The sequence below is a fragment of the Dipodomys ordii genome, unplaced genomic scaffold (genome assembly GCF_000151885.1).
Source record: "Dipodomys ordii isolate 6190 unplaced genomic scaffold, Dord_2.0 Scaffold9, whole genome shotgun sequence".
Classification (NCBI taxonomy): domain Eukaryota; kingdom Metazoa; phylum Chordata; class Mammalia; order Rodentia; family Heteromyidae; genus Dipodomys; species Dipodomys ordii.
This window is the reverse complement of record NW_012267225.1, coordinates 3177139-3201458: the sequence shown is the minus strand read 5'-3', so window position 1 is coordinate 3201458 and position 24320 is coordinate 3177139. Positions and strand designations below refer to the sequence as shown.

General features: G+C 37.9%; 1 protein-coding gene across 3 annotated transcripts in view; it reads right to left on the bottom strand.

Moving 5' to 3' along the window:
- LOC105980410 (aldo-keto reductase family 1 member C4-like) overlaps nucleotides 1-24320 on the bottom strand; it is a 293440-nt gene that overhangs the window by 68999 nt on the left and 200121 nt on the right. The window contains exons 1-9 of one of the 3 annotated variants that reach the window (XM_013009247.1): nucleotides 22878-22997; nucleotides 20943-21110; nucleotides 20025-20141; nucleotides 18910-18987; nucleotides 18359-18481; nucleotides 16030-16139; nucleotides 15601-15766; nucleotides 13964-14046; nucleotides 12710-12903 (exon numbers count right to left, since the gene is read on the bottom strand). The exons of 1 other annotated variant lie outside the window; for it this stretch is intronic. In XM_013009247.1, the coding sequence (XP_012864701.1) occupies nucleotides 12861-12903; nucleotides 13964-14046; nucleotides 15601-15766; nucleotides 16030-16139; nucleotides 18359-18481; nucleotides 18910-18987; nucleotides 20025-20141; nucleotides 20943-21110; nucleotides 22878-22961 (972 nt within the window). In that variant the 5' untranslated portion in view covers nucleotides 22962-22997 and the 3' untranslated portion in view covers nucleotides 12710-12860. Of the gene's footprint in view, nucleotides 1-12709; nucleotides 12904-13963; nucleotides 14047-15600; nucleotides 15767-16029; nucleotides 16140-18358; nucleotides 18482-18909; nucleotides 18988-20024; nucleotides 20142-20942; nucleotides 21111-22877; nucleotides 22998-24320 lie in introns of those variants that run through there. One more of the 3 variants, XM_013009248.1, reaches the window with a different exon arrangement.

Below are 24320 nucleotides of genomic sequence, written 5' to 3'. Positions count from 1 at the left end.
ACATCCTAAATCCCTGCTTTGGGTATGAAACAGCCTTGTCAACTGACCAAAATATCAATTTCTATGAAAGAAGATCTAGAAATATTTGAATGCATAAAAAGTAAAATTATTATTTGGAAAAATTTACTATTCATGTAATTAAAAACCAAAACAATAGATTTGGAAAGCATTTATGAACGAGATGAGGGAGCTTAATGATTATATTCTAAAACAGATATTAAATTTTTATCTGCAAATAACAAATTTTCAATTAAATATTGTCTAAGATGCAGAACAGTCTCTCACGGAAGAACAGAGCTGAATGACTACAAGTATAGTAAAGACTGACTAGTTTGTCCAACAGTCCAGGGAAAGCTCCTGGGAGGTGCAGGGTATACCAATAAATCTGGTATCAGAAATGAGAGAGAGAAAAATGGGAGGGGCGAGCCTCAAGCTCAGCATATTAGAGAGGAGAGGGCTGAGGTAGGTTCAAACCCAGCATACTTACTGCAGTTCAGGATGCTATCCAAACAGGTTTTAATTGGGTTGAAATCAATAAAGCAAGTTCCAAGAGATGACGTAGTCAGCAAGAGTTGAAGGAATCACTACAATCCCTTTACAGTCAGTAGGTCCTCGGTGTGAGGGAATACGTGGGCCTGGGCAAGAAGGCTGCCTCCAGCTTTGCTATAAAGATGAGTCCCCAGGGATCATCAGTTGCTTATGACAAATATTTGGCTGATTACCACAAGCAACTGGGAAAGGCTATTGATTTGGCATCTGTTTCTAGGTGGCTGAGTCCTGCTTCTGGTATTAGCAAAAAGCCACACTGGAGGCATTTCTCAAGATGCTTCGATATAGTAATTGTTAACTGTGTCCTTGCTCGCTGCCTTCTCCATTTTAAAGGCCTTTCCTCCCATCCACAGGCACATTAACCATCCAGCCTCTCATATTTCATGGATCAAGAGCTACTGAATATTCTCTTTTAGAGGAGACTAATGACTTGAGCCCACCTGGATGGAAGGCACTTAGTGTCTCAAATTCCTAGACACAGTGTAGCACTGAGGTCCTTCCATGTATTTTTGGCTTTTGCAAATAAAGATATGACTAAGATTGCGCCATACTTTCTATTATTAGCATCTTCTGCTTTACAAAAAGGCTGGCATAGGGGGGTAGAGGGACAAGAGTGGGCACACTAGCTTATAATACAGGAAGAAAGAACTGGAGAATAGGAGAGGAGACTGAGGGAGATTACCTGGTTACAGACAAGCTTATACTTTCACCCTGGTTTATTCAGGATCATCTCCAGCTGCCCATGATTGAAATTGGACACTCCAAATGGACTTAGCCAACTCTGAGTCCTTACACTTCTCCATGGCCTTGAGGAAAAAAAATGTAATGAACAATAATTTATCAACGTAGATGCATATCAACTTAGGTGCAATGCTCTATGATTGAAAGAAATACTTCTACAAAATTAAAATTAAGCTAACTGCAATTGACCAGTGAGGAGGGAAATGATAGGGGTGTCAGCAAGAAAAATAATTCCTGTGTTTAGTTCTGCATATGGAGTTACAGAGATAGCTGTTGCCATTGTTTCCAAAATGTCTGCCCCAATTCTCTCTGTATACTTAAATATAGAGTTGATCTTTCCACTTAAGCAAATAGACCTTTCAAATACCATGGATTTCTCCAAGAGTATACATGCTAATGTACATGTAAAGATGGGATCCAAACTCTTCCTCTCTCAATTTCCTTCATGTTATCTATAGCAAATACTCACTTCCCATGTGGTACAAAGATCCACTGTGTCAAATATTAATTTTCCACTCTCGTCCATTGGAAAATCTTCCTCTCCCAGCTGCAATAGAAGTAATCACTAAAGCAATCTTACCAAAGTCATTTCTCCAATAAGAAATTCTCTTAGGTAACGATAGGTTTTAGAAACAAATTTGTGTCATAGAAATTGGAACTTTCTCAGCTGGGCACTGGTGGCTCACGCCTGTAATCCTAGCTACTCAGGAGGCTGAGATCTGAGGATCGCGGTTCAAAGCCAGCCCGGGCAGGAGAGACCAAGAGACTCCTATCTCCAATAAACCACCAGAAAACCGGAAGTGGCCCTGTAGCTCAAGTGGTAGAGCACTGGCCTTGAGCTGAAGAGCTGAAGGACAGCGCCCAGGCCCAGATTTCAAGCCCCACGACCTACCAAAAAAAAAAAGAAATTGGAACCTTCTAATATTTATATTTGTCACATAGTTCTATTTTTTTGAGTTGTAAAGAATGACTTTGGATGACAGCAATTCCAAATGGTTCAGGATGTTGGGTGTCATATAGGAATAAGGTCACCAACATGAAGGGAACTCTGCATGACAACGTTTATTTATGCAGCCAGAACACTCCCAAGCAAGCACAGAGAGAAGGCAGGATGCTTCATTTTTATCCCTGACCCATCAGACCCCAACCTTCTGCTCAAATTGGCTGAGCTCAGGTTCACCCTCTGCAAAAGGATATGGCTTAATTAACTGTATGTAATTAACCTTCAAGGAACTTCTAACAGGATGTCTTAAAGTGCTCAGGAAAAGGATAAGTGTAACTAAAATGTAATTATCAAGGGCCAAACCACCTGTCCAAACCAGGAAACCTATAGAAAAACAATTCTCTCAATATTAACAGAAAGGATTTAATGAATAGCCAAGTAAAGGAAGCCAATACCCTCCTCTGGACATGAGAAGCTTAAAACAATATTCTACATCGGAAAGAGAATTAAAACCAGATCACTTATATGAAAAAAAAAATTGAAAGCAATTATTAAATACAATCCCATATGCAAACCACCTTACAAACATCAATGTCTTCATTTACCTCAGAGAGATTTAGTGTTAAAGCCCTGAATGGACCTGGCAGTGTAAACATGGGTAGACATATTACTTGATGACTACAAAAATGACTACTTCTAATCCAGCTTTTAGTGTAAATTGGTCCAATTAATGCATGTGTGTGTGTGTGTGTGTGTGTGTGTGTGTGTGTGTGTGTGTGGTTCTGATCCAATGAATATCTGTACCGTAATGAAATTGAGTACTTACATAAGAGCATAGGAGAAGACAAGAGAGGGAAAGCCAAATGTGTATAGGAAATCTCACCATGAACCAAACTTATATCTTGAGCTGTATGTAGGAAACGTAGTCTACTAATTAAAGATCTTTTAGATATCTCAGGATCAAAGACACAGAACCAAGGCTTTGATGGTCATGGTGTCATTTCATTCCCCTTCACAGTTCTCACTGTGCTGGAAGAAGAGTCTTTCAGGATTTCTTATTGTTGTCCAGGCTCTGGGACTTTTCTTGTGGATAGTGTTGGAAGGTTTCCCAACCTAAATCAACATTTCTAGTTTTCACAACAGAAAAAGATTAATGAGTATAGTTCAGTATAGGTGTCTCCTGTTGTGGCTAGGCATGTTTTATTTTAACCATAGGATCTCTCTGCCTTACAGGCATAATCCTTGACTTCATAGATAGCTGTCAAAAGAAGAAATCAAACTTCATTGAATCCAAGCAAAGCCATTCTTACAGCAGAGCAATTTCCAGATTACTATCTCTTCTGAACAAAGTAGCCCAATTTTATTGCATGAAGGAATAGGAAGTTGTTAAGGTTAAGGGTGATTTGTTAATATGGAAAATAAAGGTTACAGTAGAAAAAAGCTAATTTAGTATATTTTTTATTGGATATGTTGGATCTCTTTGCCACATGGGAGGTAAATATTTGAAAAATCTTTTGTGCAATGCTAGACTCCTGGTTGCACTAGAAGCAATCATGAAAGCAATTTCACCAAAGTCATTTCTCCACCCACAGCTCCCAGATAAATCTAGGACTGGAAAGTAAAGCAGCATAAGAAACAGCAGAACGACATGACCCATCTTTATCCCATGTTTGCATGTAGAGATGTAAAGAATATGCCTGGGTGGCATATTAAAAATTAGAGTTACTTTTTACAATTGCTAACTGCTGATTTTGCTTTTGTAAACTTGCTTGTGCTAACACCAACCCCCTCCCTGGAAATAAGGAATGGGGTAAAGTCTCAGAGCCCAGATGTCGGGCCCAGGACAAGGTCAGTGGTCGTAGATAAAGAACAGACAGTATGTGTTTTCCAGTTCCCGTTTAGAAATTCCCCAGACAAGACCTTGAGATAACAACCACCTGGCAGGACCAGCAAACTAGGCCAAATGTCAACCAATCACAAGCCTGTAACTATGTGAACTCCCCTAACCCTTATTGTCCAAAGTAACCCCCGCCCCTTTGAGTGCCCGGCACCAGTCATTTTACAAACAGTGTTACAAAATTTCCCCACATAAAAATGATTGCTGGGGTATATGGTGACCTTTAAACAGGCCAATCCCGGGTTGCCTGTGATAATCTTGTGGTCTTTGCTTTTAAAAATGCCTGTAACCGCTGTGTGGGCTCTCTTCCTTCCCTAGGCAGAGAGTTCATTTGTGAAAAAGTCAAATGAACTCCTCTTCCTTGTTGGATCTCCCAGTCTGGAGTCTGAGTTTCCGGGGTGCCCTCCCGTCGATGGAAGTATCCTAGGGGGGCTAGGGTCTTTCAAAGGGAGCTAAGATTTGTGGTCAAACAGAAGATAAGAGGGTCAGCAGTTACTAGGAATGGCTTGTAACTAACCAAATGGAATGCTGCTTGAAGTGAGAGGGAGATGGCTGGTTGCTAGCTACCTGGACCAAAAGGGCCCTTTGTTGAGCAATCTGGGAGAAAGAATCTGTTAGGCTAAGCATTCAGGACTTGGCTTTGTTACCAATCTGTAGTAGTGAAACACACATGTTCCAATAATTTTTAGCTTTGAATTTCATTATGAAACCAATATAAATAAGCAAAGGTGCAATCACTGATCTTCATTCCCTGAATTCATCAATGGCCCAGATCAGGTGGAAAAAAATATGGCTAGTTCAGGTTATTTTCTAGATTAATTCTGGTGTTACAAAACACAAAGTAAAGGTCACATGTCACTGGTCCTGAGATCTAAGCTCAAGGTTACATCTGCCATCAATGGAAGTAACTGGACCAAAACCTAAACAAATCTGTAGAAAAAAGAGGCAAGGTATTAATAAATAGAAACATTTCTGAAGACTACTACAAACACCAACTCTAATCCTGGTTTACACTTGTTGTCCACAAGATTCAATCTTTTTTTTTTTTTTTACCAGATTTTGCTGCAGTATTTAAGCTCATATTAAGATTCAATCTTTTGCATAAACCATTTTGTGGCTTTAAAAACTTTCATGGACTAAATTGATTTAAATATATAGAAACTGAATTTAAACAATCAATTAAATAGAAGGTATGATAACCGCAAATAGAAAAAAGGTTTAATGAATCACATTGTCTGGTCTCATTACTAAATGAGTAAGGTAGATGATAGCTTAGCTCTATTAAAGTCTGTTCAGTGATTTTTAGTAAATGAATAAGATGCATAAGTCAATGAAAGGTTCAGTGATATTTCCAAGTAACATCAGACTCTGGTTCATGGAATGTAGACCAAAGATTAAAGGTTCAAGAAGGGAATTTCCATTGAATTAATAATTAACCAAGAATTGGAAGAGAACAGAGGAAGACACCACATTGTCCAAAAAGAAATGTGCTCATTGCCTGACATTAAACAGTAACCCCTCTGTACATTGTTTATAATAACTTAAAAATCTTTTAAATAGTTAACTAAGAATCTGAATTTGCGAGTTCACTTCACCAACTACTGAAACATTAATCTAATTGTTAGAAATAGAAGACCACAGGTGAAATGATTCCATTTTATCTTAAATTTGCTTGGATCAAATATATCCATGCAAAGTTGATTTTTGTATAGGGTGTAAGATGGTGATCTACTTTCTGTCTCCTGCATTTAGAAAGCAAGTTTTCCCAAGACCATTTTTTAGAAGAAGCTATCTTTTACACAGTGTATATCTTATACTCATTTACAAAATTTAGATGGCTGTAACTGCAGGATTTATTTCCAGGTCTTCTACTCTGTTCCATTGGTTTGTATCTATTTTTGTGCCAATAACATGCTGTGTTTTATTCTATGTCTCTGTAATATAACTTGAAGTCTGGTATTGTGATACTTCCAGGGTTGCTCTTTTGTTTAGGATTGCTTGGTCTGTGTGGAGTCTTCTATATTTCCTATTAATTTTAAGGTAGATTTTTCTATCTCTGTGAAGAATGACATTGCAATTTTCATGGAAATTGCACTGAATCTGCAGCTGGAGTTCAGCTAAAGGATTTATGGTTTTGATTGAAATTGTAAAGAACCTGTAGATTGACAGCAGCTGAATAATTGATGCTCTCTTTCTTTCCCAGCTCTCTTCTCTTTCCCAGCTCTTGCCCAACGCTCTATTTTTCCAAGCTCTCTTTCTTTCCCAACTCTCTTCTCTTTCCCAGCTCTTTCCAAGCTCTCTCTCTTTCCCAGCTCTCTCTCTTTCCCAGCTCTCTCTCTTTCCCAGCTCTCTTTCCCAGGACTTTCCCAGCCACATGGAGGGCCAACATGGCCTGCTGCCAGCCAGAACAATGAATATACCTACCCCTTACCTGAAAAAAAAGAATATATAGGACATTGCCTCATCATTTGTTAATTAATGGACAACTTAACTGATTTCATGTATGGATTGTTGGAGAACTTTAAAATGTAAGGAGAAGGGCCTTGATGGGTTAAGTCAAGAGATGAGAATATTCTCAGTAAATAATGTCTTATAATCATACAATGTGCAAGATGAAAACAATAAGTAGTTATTATTTCTGAATGATGGATCAAGAATGTACAATCAACCCCTAAATTATGTTGTTCCAGCTTTTGAAATTAATGTTAATTGGTTTTATAATCAAAGAAAAGTTTTTACAAGTAAAATGGGAAATGTCCTGACCTAGACCATGAGAAAGAAATAGAATACCCTGGAAGATAGCCAACACTGAATACTTGAATATCAATTGCCCTTTCTCTAGTCTCAAAACTCACTTGGTGATCTTCATTTTAAAATTCTCCCTATTCACAATTACACTTTGGCAGATTTCCTCCTACATGATATATTGCACGTTATGCTATCTTCTGACTTGACTTACTGACCTGGGTTGCATTTCATGGTTGTGACCTCATTGTTCACCTTCCTTGAGAGGACGTTTCCTTTATTTTAATGTAAACCTTGCATGAATTCTAACCTCCAACTCCTCTACTGGACATGATAGATTTTCTTTATGTGAAAGGCTGGACAAATGACCAGAAATCCTTTGTGCCACATGTGCCACACATCACAAGTCAGGGTAGTATCTCAACAAACTGATTGTGAAGTCTGTTTCTCTGCTCACTTGACTCCAGTTTTCTATAAGTAACTTTGTAGCGTGTGTGTCTGTGTGCATGAATGCTGGTACAAGGGCTTGAACTCAGGTCCTTGGTGTTGAATATTTCCTCCAACAGCTGAAAAATAGACCTCTGCAGTCCATAGAACTAGCTCCAATGTAGATCATATTTTAGGGCTTAAAGCAAGTATTAGCTTTACAAGAAAATAGAATTAACTGTTTTATATCTGATAGTAACAAATTTAAGTAGAATGAAGAGAAACAGAACAAAATATGAACAAATTTAGTAAGGAGGCAGAGATTTTGAGAAAATGCCAGAATAGACCTTGGAAATGAAAAAATTTCAATATGCAAGATTTACAAAATCTTGCATGATTCACACAGCAATAGCTTAGATCAAGAGGAAGAAAGAATAGCTGCACCTAAATATAAGTCATTCAATATGTTAAATTTAGGAATAAATATTTTTAACAATTTAAATGAAAAAAGCATACAAAATTTCTGAGAAACTACTAAGAGAGTAAAAGTTCAGCTCACTACCATACATGAAAGGGAAAAGAGCTATCAACTTCTACAACAAATCAGGAAAATACAAACAGATACTGCAAACAGACGACATGCAAAATGCTAGAAACAAGCACATATTTCACATATATTATCTCTTTCAATAATCTTCAGAATGTCAATTGTCTTACTTTATCAATTAAAAGACACAGAGTGACCAAATGGACCTCCAAAAGAAAACTACCAAAAATACAATCTTTCCCTGAAGGAAGGTAGAAGGTTGAAATGAGCTAGAGAAGAGAAATTTCAGGCTCTGGTCACTTTTCCAAATTGTTGCAAGCCGTAGGGATCAAGCTATCAAATGCTCTTGGTCTCAAAGTTGGAATATGTACTTCTACCAAGGGCTTAGAATCCTAGTTCCTTACATGCAAGAGTTGTAAGGTTTGTTGCTGTGGGACTTGAGGACAACTGGAGACGTAATATTAGAAAAGGTCACCTGTTCCTTCTTACTGCTGTCTGCTGCCACTTCCCATTGCTGCTGTGTATCAAGGAGTACAATTGCCACCAAGTTATAGAACCCCTGGTGGGTAAAGGCTAGAGGAATGAGCCTTCAACCTGCATAAGTCTCTGGATGTGGACATCAGGAGTTTAGGATCATAGTCTCAGGGATTTGAGCTGTAAATATCTGAGGTTGCCAATCCACTTGCCAGGCCTTAGAAATTCAAAGATCTGAGATTGCCAGTGTTGGAAGACCTTCTCCTCACCTAGTAATGATTCCTTGTCCCGACCCACAGGATGTCAACGAGGGCCGTGAACCTGAGCTAGAAGGAATGAAGGGACAAGAGACATGAAGAATGACAGCAAGACAAGGGTTCTGATCAAGCTGCAAATTTTTATTTTTCACACAGTGGTATTTATATGCTTGGAATAAGGAAGCTTTTTCATTGGCCGTTAAGGAAGCTTTTTCATTGGCCATAGCAGTGCAGGATGTTTGCTTAAGGCAGGGGGAAAGGGTGGTCATTAGCAGTTGCAGGATGTTTACTTAGGGCAGGATGAGGGTCCGATTCTGCAAACTCAGCCTCAAGATATTCCAATGAGATAGTCAAGCCTATTATGTTGAGAGACTCAACTTTTGGCTCCCAACATCTCCCCCTTTCTTATTTAGAAAATTGACCATCAATTGTTGGCTGCCATTTTTAAGGGGGTGTCAGTGGCTCTGTTCCTCTAAGGGCCCAGGGTTTTTCTCTGTTCCTGAGCAAGCGTCCTCACTCGGGGTGGGGAATTTAACAGGACTTGGCATGTTTTTTGAGGAGACAGTTTGTGGGTATGCTTGCCAACTGTCATGCACCAGATCTTGCCACTCAGGGGTCTTGGGTTTTGGGATCTCGCGGATCCATCCCCCTGCAGTCTTACCTGCACCCTTGATTTGAGCATTTTTTTCTTCATCCCATAGGTGCATCCTCCCCCAAGCAGAGGGGCCTATAGGAGGAGGGGCAAACTTATCCCTTATGGCAATAAGTCTTGCCCGTTGAATGGTCAGGAGTTATGAATAAGGAGAAGGGTTTTCTAATTAAGAAAAAAGAAGGTGGGGGTTCCCTCTGGAACAAGTTCATGGCAAAACACTAATTAAAAGCCTGGGCTAAACCCTAGATCTCAATGCCTTGGTTTGCCATATCAAGGTGATGGTGATGAACCTGCATGGGCTTAGAAGCTAAGAGATCAATCTGTTGTTTAATAAATTCAAACAGGAAGGTCCACATCTGGAGTTCTAGCTGCATTTGTAAGATAAAAAGAATCATCCTCAGGGGGAAGGTTTCCCCTGGGTTGTGGTAAGCCATTCACCTGTTTTTCAAGCGTTCAGGCAGCCACCTTGGGGCCACTTGTTCTTGATCTAAAATACAGGCTGAACCTCGCCCCCAGATAAGAAAAGGATCTGGGCCCTTCCATTTGCCTGTAAAGGGGTCTCACCACATGACAGACGGGTGAGCAGAACTGGAAGATGGGTGCCAATGCCTGTCAGCTGCTGAGTGACCTTCATTGTCCAGAGTTAGAAAATTAAGGGCGAACAATATGTGACTAAGGCGATCCCTAGGAGTGGAGAATGAAAAGGCAGAGGCTTTGAGGCGAGTAAGCCAGGTTTTTAGGGTGTGGTGGGCTGGTTCTATGATGCCCTGACCTTGGGGGTTATAGGGAATCCCAGTAGTATGACAAATCTGAAAAATAGCACAAAACTGTTTAAACTTGGCACTGGTATAAAATTTCATTAATCAAATTCCAATAGGAAAAAATGGAAGCAGGAACCTTTTCTGGACCAAAGGTTTCATAATAATCTTTTAAACAATCTCCTACTCTTTGCCATCTTTTTGCATCTATGATTCCTTTAAGGGGAACCAAGGACACAAGACCTCTATGAATGGGAAAAATAATTGTAAATCCCTTTTCTTAACCCGAGTTCCTGTGTCTTGAAGGCCTCCTTGAGGTCTGACAGAAATAGATCCTGTGACGACATTGCTTGTCTCATGGTGGGTCACTCACCTTGCATCGTCCTCACTCTCCTCCTGGATCTGTCTCTTGGTGGGGTCTGTCGAGGCGATCTCAGACTGTACTTGGCCAAGTTTTCCTGGAGGACTGCATTCCTTCCTTAGTGAGAGGCTCCTGCCCCACATTGGGCACCAGTTGTCCTGACCAGCAGGATGTCAACGAGGGAAATGAACCTAAGCTAGAAGGAATGAAGGGACAAGAATGACAGTAAGACAAGGGTTCTTATCAAGCTGCAAATTTTTATTTTTCAGACAGTGGTATTTATATGCTTGGAATAAGGAAGCTTTTTCATTGGCCGTTAAGGAAGCTTTATCAATGGCCATAGCAGTGCAGGATGTTTGCTTAGGGCAGGGGGAAAGGGTGGTCGTTAGCAGTTGCAGGATGTTTACATAGGGCAGAATGAGGGTCGGATTCTGTAAACTCAGCCTCAAGATGTTCCAGTGAGATAGTCAAGCCTATTATGTTGAGGGACTCAGCTTTTGGCTCCCAACAATTCCTCTCTATTACATTCCAACAAGCTAAATGGGATCATTCTGACACGTCATTTAATTTCAGGTATATATATGAAATATAGATGCATCCATGGATGTATAAATAGAGAAAAGTATTTTAGTGTTTTTGAGTTGATAGTCATAATCTAGTCCAAAAGTTGAAGCAGCTTCAGTATAATTCTTCTAAATTTTTAAATTATAGTTTTATTATGTTTAAGTTGTCATATAAGAAATTAATTTGACACAACTGTTTGTAAGTAGAATCAATGCAGCTTGATTAGTGGCACTCCTTTTGTCATTCTCCCCATTCTCCTATTTCTTAATTTTCTTAATTTTGTAGGACATGCATTAAATTTTATGATTGCATGCTCTCTCCCTCCTCAAGTTCGTCTCTTTCCTTGTCTATTGCTATCCTCTTGACCCTGGCTGCCACATTGCAAGTATTTCCTGGTATTCATTTTGTTGAAGTATGGGTTAGTCTTTCTAACAAATTGTCCTATTTTAATTCTCCCCTAAGAATATCATATTTTGTCTAATATAGTGGTGTCTAATATATTACCATCATGTGTTTGCTAAGACATTTACAAGTTAATTCTAGATTCCATATAGAAGAGAAAACATTTATCCTTTGTTTCATTGGCTTGACTTATTTCTCATAACCATTTTTTCTAGTTCCATCCATTCCCTTGCAAGTGTTGGAATATCCTTATTCCAAATGGATGAATAAAATTACTGTTGCTAGGTAGCTTTGTACAATAGTGGAAAAAAGCACAATGAAATTGCCTAGCATTTTGGATTCTAATTTTCTGGACTGGCTATTTACTTTGTTGGTGGACACAGTTGAATGTTTGTTACAATCTGTCTAATATAAATTGGAAGCGTAAAGTATACTTTCTGTACAAGCACAAGAAGTGCTATCATTTTGTTGATGTCCCTCGATGTGCTGAATTTCCAAGGAATTTCTAGTTATCATGTCAATTAATGATTGCTAAAATACATTGCTTTCAGACATACTGCAAATAATAGTTCCCATTTCTCCCTCCCCCCCCTTTTTTTTGTCTGTCTTGGGACTTGAACTCTGCGCCTGTGTGCTGTCCCTGTGCTCTTCAGCTCAAGAAGAGCACGCTACCCCTTGAACAACAGCGCCACTTTTGGTTTTCTAGTGGTTTATTGGACTTTCCTGCCCTGGCTGGCTTTGAACCGTGATCCTCCAATCTCAGACATCTGAGTAGCTCGGATTACAGGCGTAAGTCACCTGGGCCTGGCTCCCATTTTTCCGTTTATAATTAACGCTAGGCATGTCTCAGATTGGCACTAGGTAAAATGTATGAAAGATCCTTTCTATCTTTTGGATCTACTTTGCAAAAAGACATTTGACAGTACATCCCAAGCACAGATAAGTTCAATTCAATCTATTCGGGCTTCACCTTTCCTCCTTCCTCATTATCTTCCCTGCATGGTTCTCCCTCTAACATCTGTACCTAGGGCTCCCACAGGAATATCTCTCAGATTCCAGTAGCTGTGCTATATCCTGCCTGGTAGGGAGCTATATAATATATCCTTGCAATGTGTACCTTAGCTTCAAGACTTAGAACCATGAACTAAGCTCAGTGGTTTGTTGGGAATACCGACTGGTAACTTCCTGCTAACTGATATTTCTCTGGAGCCCGAAAACGAGCCATTCTTATCCTGAAATAGCTATCAGAGAAGGGTTTCTTGACATCTTACCACGGACTAAATCAAATCATTTTGCAGTCATAATATTCCAAAAGAAGCAAGTCACACAAGTATTGAGATAATCATAGATCTATGGGAAAAATCTTGTATTTGTTTGATAACAAATTCAAAAGCTATCTCTCAAAATTTGTGGATTTAGTTTAAGCTGAGTGTGAATTTCAAAGCAGCATGAATTGACAAGTGATGGGTCCAATCATCAGCATCTGAAAGTTGTCCATCGATCTCCAGATAACTTCAGGCAAGATCATGAAAAGAGCTTGCATGTTAATACTCATCAGAGAATGGAAAATTAGGGTGGTCAGCAAATCTAAAATGAGAAAGAAAAATATAAGCATCATGGGCTTGATCATCCCATTTCTACAGAAGATGTGATATCTATGTATCACTATGGTAAAAGTTAGAATTTTATTCCCTAAAAAACTAGATATATTAAATACTACTCATTAAATACTAATATTTGCACTAAGGAATAATATGGCTTTATAAGAAATTCTGTAAGATACCATAACTAAATTATTCATCATGCATTCTCTGCTTAGACTAGATACACAAAACACACAAGCATTGGCTGATGCGACTCTCTTTTCCCTACATCTGTCTAACTTCCTAAACAATAAAATCAAAGAAAGTCTATCCGATTTCAAATTCTCAGTGAAAGTAGAAACTGGATATATCAGCTGTAGTGAAGTACAAATCCAATACTAACTATCAGAAAACAATTTAGGGTGCACCAATTGTGTTAAATTCAAGTATGGAGAGAATGTCACTTAAGATAGTTCTCCATTTCCAGATTACCTTCTTAATTGGTAAGTTTCTACATATCAATACCACACAAACTAGAAAGTAATACAGATCATTATTCCTTAACACAGTAAATGACAAAAGTGTTCTGTCTCTTTGTATTATGTCCCAACATAGTCCTTCACTTTTTTCTATACTAACAAAAATATTAACAATAATGGAGCAATATATACATTAATTCTTGTGAAAATGGATTGTCTAATTCCCTTTCAAATATGATCCTATTTGTGTCTGTTTTAAGTTAAAATCCAGTAGGCACAAGAGGTATACATTCCTTGTTTACCTTTGTTTATATTTGTCAAATATTAGTCTATAACCCAGAACATAAAAAAAACTGTTAATGGTCTCTTGAACTCTACATTCTCTTCAGCAATGGAAAAACTTAAGTATGCACTCTTCCTTAGATATCAAATTTCTCTTCTCAAAAACATCTTTATCTTCTGCACTGAGATGCCTTTAGTTCAGAAACACAAACCTAAATGTCTTAATGGCAATGTCAGTGGAAATTCCCTGAGAGAAAAATGTAATGTTCGGGTTCTGACAATATTTTTACCCAAATTCCTCACCCAACACATTGAAGATATCGAAAATTTCTGTTCAGGCCTTCTAGGACTTCCATGTCTTCTATAGGTAACTGGAATTCAAAAGCCTATCATACAAGTAGACAAGTTTTACAATTCTTAAATTGTACATTTGGCAATCTTAGAAGTTCAAGTGAAACAGATTTAATAATACAAAGTCAAAACACTCAAGTAGCTAAAGGGGAAATACATTCGAGAAAAATATGTTGATACAGTAGAAGATTATACATAGAAGGAATCACAAAAGACAGTGGGCATGAACGAAGTTAATATAGTTTTGAATGCAGTCTAATGTACTTAGAAGTTAACAAAGCTACTACTGAAAAGGTTTTTATGTATGCGAGATAACATAGCAATTGCTAAGGACAATGTTAGGTGTCTCTATGACATGGCATACACTTAAAACGTGACAATGTTCTTTTCCGCGGGGTTTAATTCACATTTTGCCCAAATGTTAATGAAATATTAGCTATCAAGGAGGCTAAAATGCTAAAACTCTTGGTTCTAGTCTAGACAGAAAAGTCTGTGACATACTACCTCTAAAGAACTAGCAAAATTACTCTTTGGAAGCAAAACCGTCAACCTCTTGGGCGATCATTTGGGAGAATATTCTTGTATTCAAAAGAAAAGACAGGACAGTCATCAACCACATCAACTATAAAGTCATGATGACTATAGTTAGAGAAGGAACTTTTGCTTAGGTGAAATATACCCAAGATCAAATAAAATTATCGATAGAAATTTTGAGAAGCTACTACAACAAATATATCTGAATGTGCAAAACACTCTCGAGAATGTACAATAATGACAAGATACAAGTGTGCTTCTCTAGAAATACATAACCCATGTCTCCAAAACTCTTTGCAATATATATATTGACAAACTCTTCTCCTAAGGAATGTTTTTCCCCACTCATTTAATGTTGCTTGGTTTGTAAACTGCATTGTCCATTAAAGCTTGGCAAAAAAATTATGTGCTAATTCTGATCTAAGGCATGAAACAGTTTGTCAATTCTCTTCTCACCTACTTTGGATAGTATTATATGAGAAAAATATTTGGTCTAATTGTCTAGTGAATGACAAACCACATGGAGAATTGCTGAGACCTACCATGCAATAACCAATCAGCATCCTGATACATTTGTCCAATATATATTAGAGAATTTATTGTAAATACAGGAGAGGTACCAACATGCAAAGGACTTCATTTGGCTAAGGCCAAACAAATTGTCCAACAATGCATTTTCTATTTAAATGGAAGTATTCTGTATTCAACCTGTTTGCCACAGAGGTGGATCATATTGCAGCTTGTATAGGTAGAAATATTTCTCATATTAGAATAGTTGTAGAGCACCTGGCTGATTAATTTCTCTGTATTCTTTCCAGTACTTAGTCTCTGAAAATGTGCTGTCTTTCCCATTATATACACAGAAATAGGATGTCCAAGAACACCGTAAGTCACGCATGTACAGGAAATTCTAGGGAAAACAATTTGGTCCCAAAAATGGTGCTAAGAAGTTTGAAGATAACACCCAAATGAAGAATACTATGACCACAGCACACCACCCCATCACCTGCACAATCTACTCAGGAGACTGAATGCCCACAGTACCCCCTTATCACCTGTATGTTCTCTTTTATCTCTTTTTCTATGAAACTCTGAGCCAGGGTCACAACCCCACGTTGCAGCTGGTAGCGAAGGGCAATCTGAGCTGGACTGCGATTGTGCTTTTTTGCCACAGCACCAAGAACCGGGTCCTTCAGAAGAAATGGGGCATTGGGGTCTACCCTGGAAGGAAAGACAGAAATGGTGAAGTGCAGACGGAGTATTCTATTTGTTTGCAGAGCTCCAATATGCTTGAGGATGCCTTCTCTAGACCAAATCATCAAATGCAATCTCTTGATCCATCAGCATCAGTCATATGAGGGACCATGTAAGAAATGCAATTCTCCCCGGTTCCTAAACCAGTTCAAGATCAATGCCAGAAAACTAAGCACAAATCAAAATATTTGATTCAGAATAGTGTTTTGGTAAATATTTTATTGGATTACCATTGTTTAGCTCGTTGAGTTCCCAGAGCACTATGGGCAACCAGGACAATGTCCTTGGACTTGCAGAAATCCAACAGTTTGCTCTGGTTGAGATAAGGATGACATTCCACCTGTAGATGGATATGACAGGAATTATATGAAAATTTTATGCACTGATCAAGAAGAAAAATTAAGAGTAAGCAAACCTGAATAAAAATGTGTTATATTCAATTTGAATTGAAATAATCAAAATAATGTAATGTTTACTTTCTAACAAATAAATTTTGCATATCTGTTACCTGGATATGTCTAAAAAAAGTAATCTTCCTAAAGTAGACCACAACATATGCTAAATACTATTTACAGGACAAAGAGGTATGACAAAATCTTTTTGTGGGGCACAAAAGACCTATCTGAAATGTAGACCTGGTATTTGAACAGGAAAAACATATAGGACAAAAGAACCATTTTGGCATGAATTCTACTAGTGACACTGGTCAGAGTTTTGTTTTTTGTTTTTCAGAGTGTTTTTCATGAAATTGAGTGCCAGTGGCTAATGCTTATAACCCTATCACTACTGAGGAGGCTGAGTCATGAGAATTGAGGTCTGAGTCAGCCCAAACAGATCATTCTGCAAGACTCTTATCTCTAATTAACCAGCAAAAGTCTGGAGGAGGAGGCATGCTTAGGTGGCAGAGCATCAACCTTAGCCACAAAACTAAGAGAGAGAGTGAGTCCCTGAGAGTAAGACATAGTTCTGTCCCATAAAAAATTATATGCATTCAATGGAATAAAAATGCATTACCTCAATGGAAGAGACCTAAATAAAGAAGGTAAGACACATAAAAACTATTCTACATTTTGATAGAGACTATTCCTTTAACTCCTTTCTTAGAACACTCTAAACTGAAAGGCAAGTATCAAGATTTTCTCTGTCTTATGGAAATTATTATAGTTTATTCTGATATGTTGAGTAAATTTTGTTTTTAGTGAAATATCTGCTAAGGAAAATAACACAGAAGTAAAAACAAAGAAATTTTTCATAAATCCTATGGCCCATATTTCTTACAGAATTTATGAATGAATATTAAACTACTAGGTGAAATTGTCAAAGGACATCCTTTATTGACAATGGTCAACATCTAGGCAACCAGTAATTGTCAGTTAGGAAACTATGTCTTTATGAAGGATACATCTAGGTGGGCCTACTTAATGAACAGATCAAATCATAGGAAAATTTGAGTACAGACTGGATTTAAATGATGCAAATGAATTGTCGTTAACTTTTAGAATACAGTCACAGAAATTGAACTATGTAAGAAATTATTTTCGTTCCAAGAAGACCTCTGCTCAAGTCTCTAAAGGAGAATGTCCAGGTCTACAATGTTATTGAAGAGAACCAGCAAAACTGCTACAGATGTGGATGATGATCTACCTGCATTAATAAGGACAATGTGGCCATGTGTTGAATAACTGGCATGAAATTTGGAAAATATGAATACTCCAAGTGCTTGATAAATATCATTACAAAAGTCTTAATAAAACTTGTAATGAGACAGCCTTCACATTCATGTTGGGAAATCTTAGTATTGTGTCACTGTCCACAAATTTAAATAGTATGACCAGCTTTGTGTTCTAAACACTTTTACTTCACAGCTGTAAGGACTTTAAGCTGTTGAAGACAGTCATATAGAGGCTCAAACCAGGCACAGACTAGATGTGATTTTAAAAAACAAAGCAGAAAAGAGGAGTTGACTTAGAGGTTTTCAGGCATTGAGTCAGCTCTGTGTTTTACGCTAAGTTTCCATGTATGGATTTCACTAAGATCCCCACCAACAGATATTTGATCTGTGTGATCATTTTGGCAGCCCCCACTTTACTCTCCATGCACCTATTTTGCTAGCCAAGAATCCTGAAGCCAGACACAACAGCACAAAGTACCAAAGCATCCACTCAACAGACCCTTCACATGGATCTCCACACTGCCTTCCTTCTCCCACTGCTCCTTTCCAAGTTGGTGATTTTATGGGACTTCCTTGTTTTTATACACAACACCATCGTCAATCCAATCCCCATCATTCATAGGCAAACAATAAGTACTTTGTCTCTGAAGTCTAATGACTGTAGCCCACCTTGATGACATTTACATCCTCCATATTCTTCCATTCACTGGACACTATGAATCTCCCAATAGGCACAAACACAGTTGGCCAACCCCCCTATCCTTGTTCTTAGAATCTTCTATTCCACAAAAGTAAGTTAAACAGGGGAGAAGGTAAAAGTAATAGCTGGCAGAAACACAGCAACAAGTCAGTGAGTAAGAGATGGAGAAGAGGAAGCAGGAACTCACCTGGTTGCAGACAGGCTTGTACTTGAGCCCTGGTTTGTTCAGGATCCTCTCCAGTTGCCTGCGATTAAAGTTGGACACCCCAATGGACTTGGTCAATCCTGCATCCTTACACTTCTCCATGGCCTAAAAAGAAAGGAGTTCTGCCGATCCATCTATACCATCGGATGAATCAATATAAATGCAAAATGGAGTTGATGAAGGAAACACTATCAATAAACAATGAACTGACTACATATGATTGTTGGTAGAAGAAAAATGGTCAAGACATTTGGAGAATATATTCACATACAAAGAAAGAATTTTGTGTGCTCCTTGGAGAAATAGAGACATCACTGCATAAGGAACAAGAGATCACTCTCCTTGTCATCAATTCTGTTCAGACATTCATGTCTTTTACATTCCATTAATGCTTTCTCCCCTATCACTCCTGCAAAACACCATTGAAAATGTCATGAGTTTCTAGATTTCAAGGGTACAGATTCCATTCTTGGGGTTGGAGACATGACCTGACTCTCTAGGCATCCTCTGAAGTCTATTCTTCAAGTACTCACCTCCCATGTGTCACAGAGATCCACTGTATCAAATATGAATTTTCCATGCTCATCTTTTGGAAAGACATCTTCTCCAGGCTGCAATAGAAGCAGACATTACAAAAACCTCACCAAGCACTGTCATCCAACCCAGAGCCATGGTCCTTTGTACACTTCAGGAATGAAATAGTAAATGAGCATTAATGAAGGACTCCTCCACTTACTTATGCTTACAAAGATGCTTGAATGAGAGTAATAAGGAATGTCTTTAGAAGTCTAGGTAGTTGTAATCCCCTATCAATTATAAGTATTATTAAATATTGGTTTCCCATCCCAAAGATATCTCCCTAGGACTTGTGTTACTTCTCTGCTTCACTTTCTCCAGGGAAATACTTCTCTCTCACTGGAAAAGTCAACAATTACATTGCCTTGATCTTCCGCAACAATGGATTTCAATCTTGATTCAGGATAATCAGTATTCTTTAGATAATTGTATACATGTGAGTCCAAGGCAAATAAGTGAAGCCAGAAATGGTTAACCAAAAGTTGTCAGAGATAATGATTCTAATACCGAAAGATGCAATCAAGCTGTCAAAGGGTAAGAGTCAGGACACATGAACTATCCAAATATTATTTGCTATTGCGGGCAATGCTGTGACAAAACACAAGCAAGCCTCCAGTAATAAAAATGTAAGGGATGGAGAAACAGAAATAGCTGAGGGCTCAGAAGGTGGCTTAGTGGTAGAGTGCTTGCCTTGCTTGCAAGAGGCCTTGGGGTTCATTCCTCAGTGTCACATAATCAGAAAAGAACAGAAGTGGCACTGTGGCTCAAGTGGTAGAGCATGAACCTTGAGATGAACAGTTTAGGGACAGCACCCAGGCCCATAATTCAGACCCCATGACCGACAAAAAAGAAAAAAGAAATAGCTGAAGACTAAATCTAAATCTAGCCATTCAATCACCTGTCTATTTACATAGTTCAGTAAACTCATATGAAATATCCTGTGTCAGTCTATCAATTTTTTAACTAAAGCTTACATAAATTGATGATCACAGCTTCTTCTCAATCATTTATGGAAATAATTATCGTGTCATATGCAGATATATCCTTCAGTTACATGATGCAAATAGCCTACCTTCAATGAAGTTGGAAAATGAATAAGGTAGAGATCCACATAATCCAACTGTAGTTTCTTCAGTGATCTTTCCAGACAAGGCCGAACTACCTCTGGTCGATTGAATGTGCTCCAGAGCTGCAAATGTTAAAAATACAAATTGTGCTGGATTGATGGTTTACCTCAATTGAGAATCTGATTGAACAAATTCAGATAAGTTTTATACTAGGAGGATATCGGTGTCCATAGGGGAAAATTAATGCCTTTGTTCTTAGGTTTTCTTGATCTGTCAAGGCCATGTCATTGTTAAAATAACTTGCTGGACAATAGAAGGAAATTACTTGAGATAGCATTTTGGACAATCAATAAAATTATCCAAACTCTGAATCTTATCCCAAAGAGATTGCAGAATTACTATTTTTCTAAACATCTCATCTCTTCAAATCAGTGGAGACATATCCACATACCTTTATTTCCATAAATGAAGGGAAAGGTATTTGAATATTTTAAAATGTACTGGGCAAAAAACCCACTTTAGCAATGTTTTGTTTAATACCTAGCAAATTCTCATACTGATCTCTTCCAAGAATAAAGGTAAGATTTAATATTCCAAATAGCAAAAATAATGTTTTAGAAAGTTACTCTGGACATGAAGAACATTGTGATTTGACCATAGATCTGAGTGGTTCTATAGCATCCGTTAAAACAATGATTCAAGTTGAGACTTTGAATGTTAAAGTGTCTGCCAACCTATCAATTCATAGAGAGTAAGGTAGTAATTATTTTACTCTGTTTTTAATACTAAACCTTACATGTGAAAAGTATGTGAATAACAATAGTAGCACCAAGAACAATTCTTCCAACTACTGCTCCAATCATGTAATTCTTCCTCAAATCACATTTCAATAAATTTGCATCTACCTATTATAGGCAGCATACCTTTGAGGTGAGGAATATGTCTTCTCTCTTCACAGTGCCCTCTTCAATCTTGCTTCGAATGGCCTGCCCTACCTCCTCTTCCACTTCATAGAAATATGCAGTGTCAATGTGCCGGAAGCCAGCATCTATAGCTATTTTGATAGCCTCAATTACATTACTTCTAGGAATCTAGATCAACAAGGAAAAGAAAAGCAGAAGCTGGAGATAAATGTTGTGAGGTAGCCCATTGGAAACAAAGTAGATAGTTAACACGATTAGAAAGCACTTCCCATTCCAGTGTCATCTTCAAATCACTTAATCATGTAACCGGGTAACACTTCTGTGAACTTGAATCCCATCTTTGCTGTAAGACAAAGGATTATCCAAACACCAATTGTGATGGTCACAGAAATAATCACCTTTCCATGAACTCATTTTTATCTGTGTTGGACTTAATTCTGCACTTGGAGGAATCAAGCCAAACCTGTTTTTCTGTGGTAGTTTCTACTTAATAATAGAATTTGGCTTTTTCTCTGAACTTCAAACACAGCAAATGCTAATTAATCAGTGACATTGGAAGATTCCAGAAGCTCTTGTTCCAATGAATTCCTAGAATGATTTAGAAAGATTTACAGGACTCAGGATGTAGATAGCACCACCCTGTGGTTTACATCATAATATTACAACATAGAAGGAACACAGGAAAAATGTGCATAGAAGAAAATACAGAAGGTATATGATCCATGCTTAGTTGAGTTCTCATTGGAAAAACATAGAACATAATCGGGAGCACTACATTGTGACAATACATGGTCCATGTCTACAAGGAAAGTTCAAGTCATTTCAAAAGATACTTTTTGCCAGAGCTATTTACCTAGTAGCCCTGTCTCTGTTAGGACACCCCAAAATTCCAATCCTTAACTTCCCCTCTGGTTATACAAGCAATAAAAAAGCATACCACCCTTACATGTCACAAAACAGTAAAATACCAAATTTCCCAGGTGCTATCCAGGGCCAGTGTTCTTGAGATATGGTATAAAAGTTTTGTTAACATTCTTATGTACAGTCGTTTTCTCTGTAAAATTGAACAAAGTTCTGGGAGAAAAACAATATATGCTAAAGGTCATAGATTTATAAAAAAGTAATTAACTCCATCATGTAAGAGATAATTGGTGTAGCCACCAACCCTCAGAACTAAAGTTCTTTGATTTAGAGAGGGTATGGTTGGATTTAGTGCCTCCTCTACCAAAATTGGGTCACAATTTTAAAGTTCATTCAGTAAATAATTTCTTAAAAGGCAAACCAAAACACAGATTTTTTAACATTTATTTAAAAAATTTCAGAAACTTTTCAAGCTCAAAACTTTTCTTGCTCCTACACTCCTGATCTAATACTTGTTTCTTAGGTGTAACAGCACCCGGAGATTCACCAGAGATGAGTATTTGGTGGTGTCCTGCAGTCTTCCCTACCTTTATGCCTTAAAAATTAACAAAGTCCCGGCAGACGAATCAAAGTGGATTGATCTTAGGAAACAAGTTAACTTTTATCACCTTGATTTCTCTGGATCTCCACAAGAAAGCAAGACTTTCTATTGTAGGAAATAAGCAAAAACAAAACAAAACAAACCATTCTATCGGTTCTATCGGTATCTTTCCAGGCATCAAAGCTGATGCACAGCTTTAGCCTGCTAATTTTTGTTCTATTTTCCCCACCCAGCTATGAAATCAATGACCAATTAGTACAAAGCACAATGCTCAGAATAAACAGGTTATGACATATCACACTCTCACAATGTTCTCTCCTGTACATGACAAACACTAGCTTGGGAAAACTGAGCACTGGTTGACCACCCCAGAGTCATACTAGAAATATGTGTCTTTGCAATCCACATTGGCCTCAGGTCTTTCTAAATCTATTTTTCTTTTCAACCTTCAAACCGATCAGCATTCTTATTACCTCTTTGGGTACATAGGTACCGAAGCCCAGTTGTGGGATCGCATGGCCATCATTTAGTCCAACATGCTGCTCCTTGGAATTCATTGCTGTTGTTCCTCTGGCTGGACAGAGACTGTTCCTTTTGACCTCATGGGTACAAATTTAACAGGAAATCATGACTCCTCATGTCTGTCCAATATTTAATCAAGTGTGAGGAAGTAGAATTAAAGTTGTAGTCTATATTACAAAGAGAACTAAAAACCAGCTCACTCTTTTTTATAATAAACTATTACACAGTGACATAGAAGCTATTGGTTTTAAGTATGTTTTTTCTCCTTAGAATCTTCCATGTATTGTAGTGAATTACTATAATAGATTAATGGGATCATTTCTGAAAATTTGTTGAACTGGAAACCTTTAGATTCATACTTTACTTCTTATTTAAAATTTTCTGAAAAAATAAAGCCCTTTGGATATTACATTTTGTTTAGAACAATAAAGACAATACTCATATAGCAATAGAGAAAAGCCACTAAACACATCTCTAGTTTGGATTCTTTAACCAGAATCTTTAAAAAAAAGAATGAAGCTAAGCAACAGTTTTTTCAATCCTAGACAGCCTTCACTGTACTATTCCAGGGGAAATTTCTGCATTTGAGTCCAATTCTGCTTTAGACTCCTAGACCCGTGATGCACTTCCATCAGCTTGTCTGGTGACAACTCTGCAACACTATTCCCTTTCTACCATCCCAAGACACCCAAGGGCTTTAGGTCCAAGACATTCACCTAGAGACTCAGACATATTGTTTCAGGTCTAAGTATACTGGGAGACAGGGCTAGTGATGAGCTTAAAGGTCCAGACAGAAAATATTCAAATCACCAGAAAGCATTGGCAGGCAGTGTCAATATTCAAATATAATCCAGGTAAAGTCAGGAAATATTATAATTTAAGTTTATATTTCATGGGAGGAGGTTGGCCAAAACAATACATAACAAAACAGAACATTAATGGATATCATGTGAAGTGGCCTAACAGGATTCCTGGGAGGGTCACCTGCATTATAGTCTTCCTCACTTAAAATCCTCAGCCTCAGAGAGCTAAGGATTTTTTCCCAAGATCATCTTTGTAAGCTGTGATTGACTGTGACCAATATACCTAAACTCTCTAAGACTTACTCTTTTTTTAATCTGTGGAATTAAGATAATAAATGTACTACTTGATAGGCCTCAGGGAAGAGTAAATGGGGTAATCTGGAGAAAGGACGATGCGTTCTCAATGAAAGACATCATTACTCCTATATTTTTTCATCACTTTAAGTGCATTATAAAGTCACTGAGGGCAAAAATTACATGCTTATCATAGATTTATCATTATCATCACATTTCTTATAATTAAAGTTGATTATAAAGACATTGAAGACAAGAAATATGGGTAGGTAGTTCATGCCATAAGTGTTTAGTGAG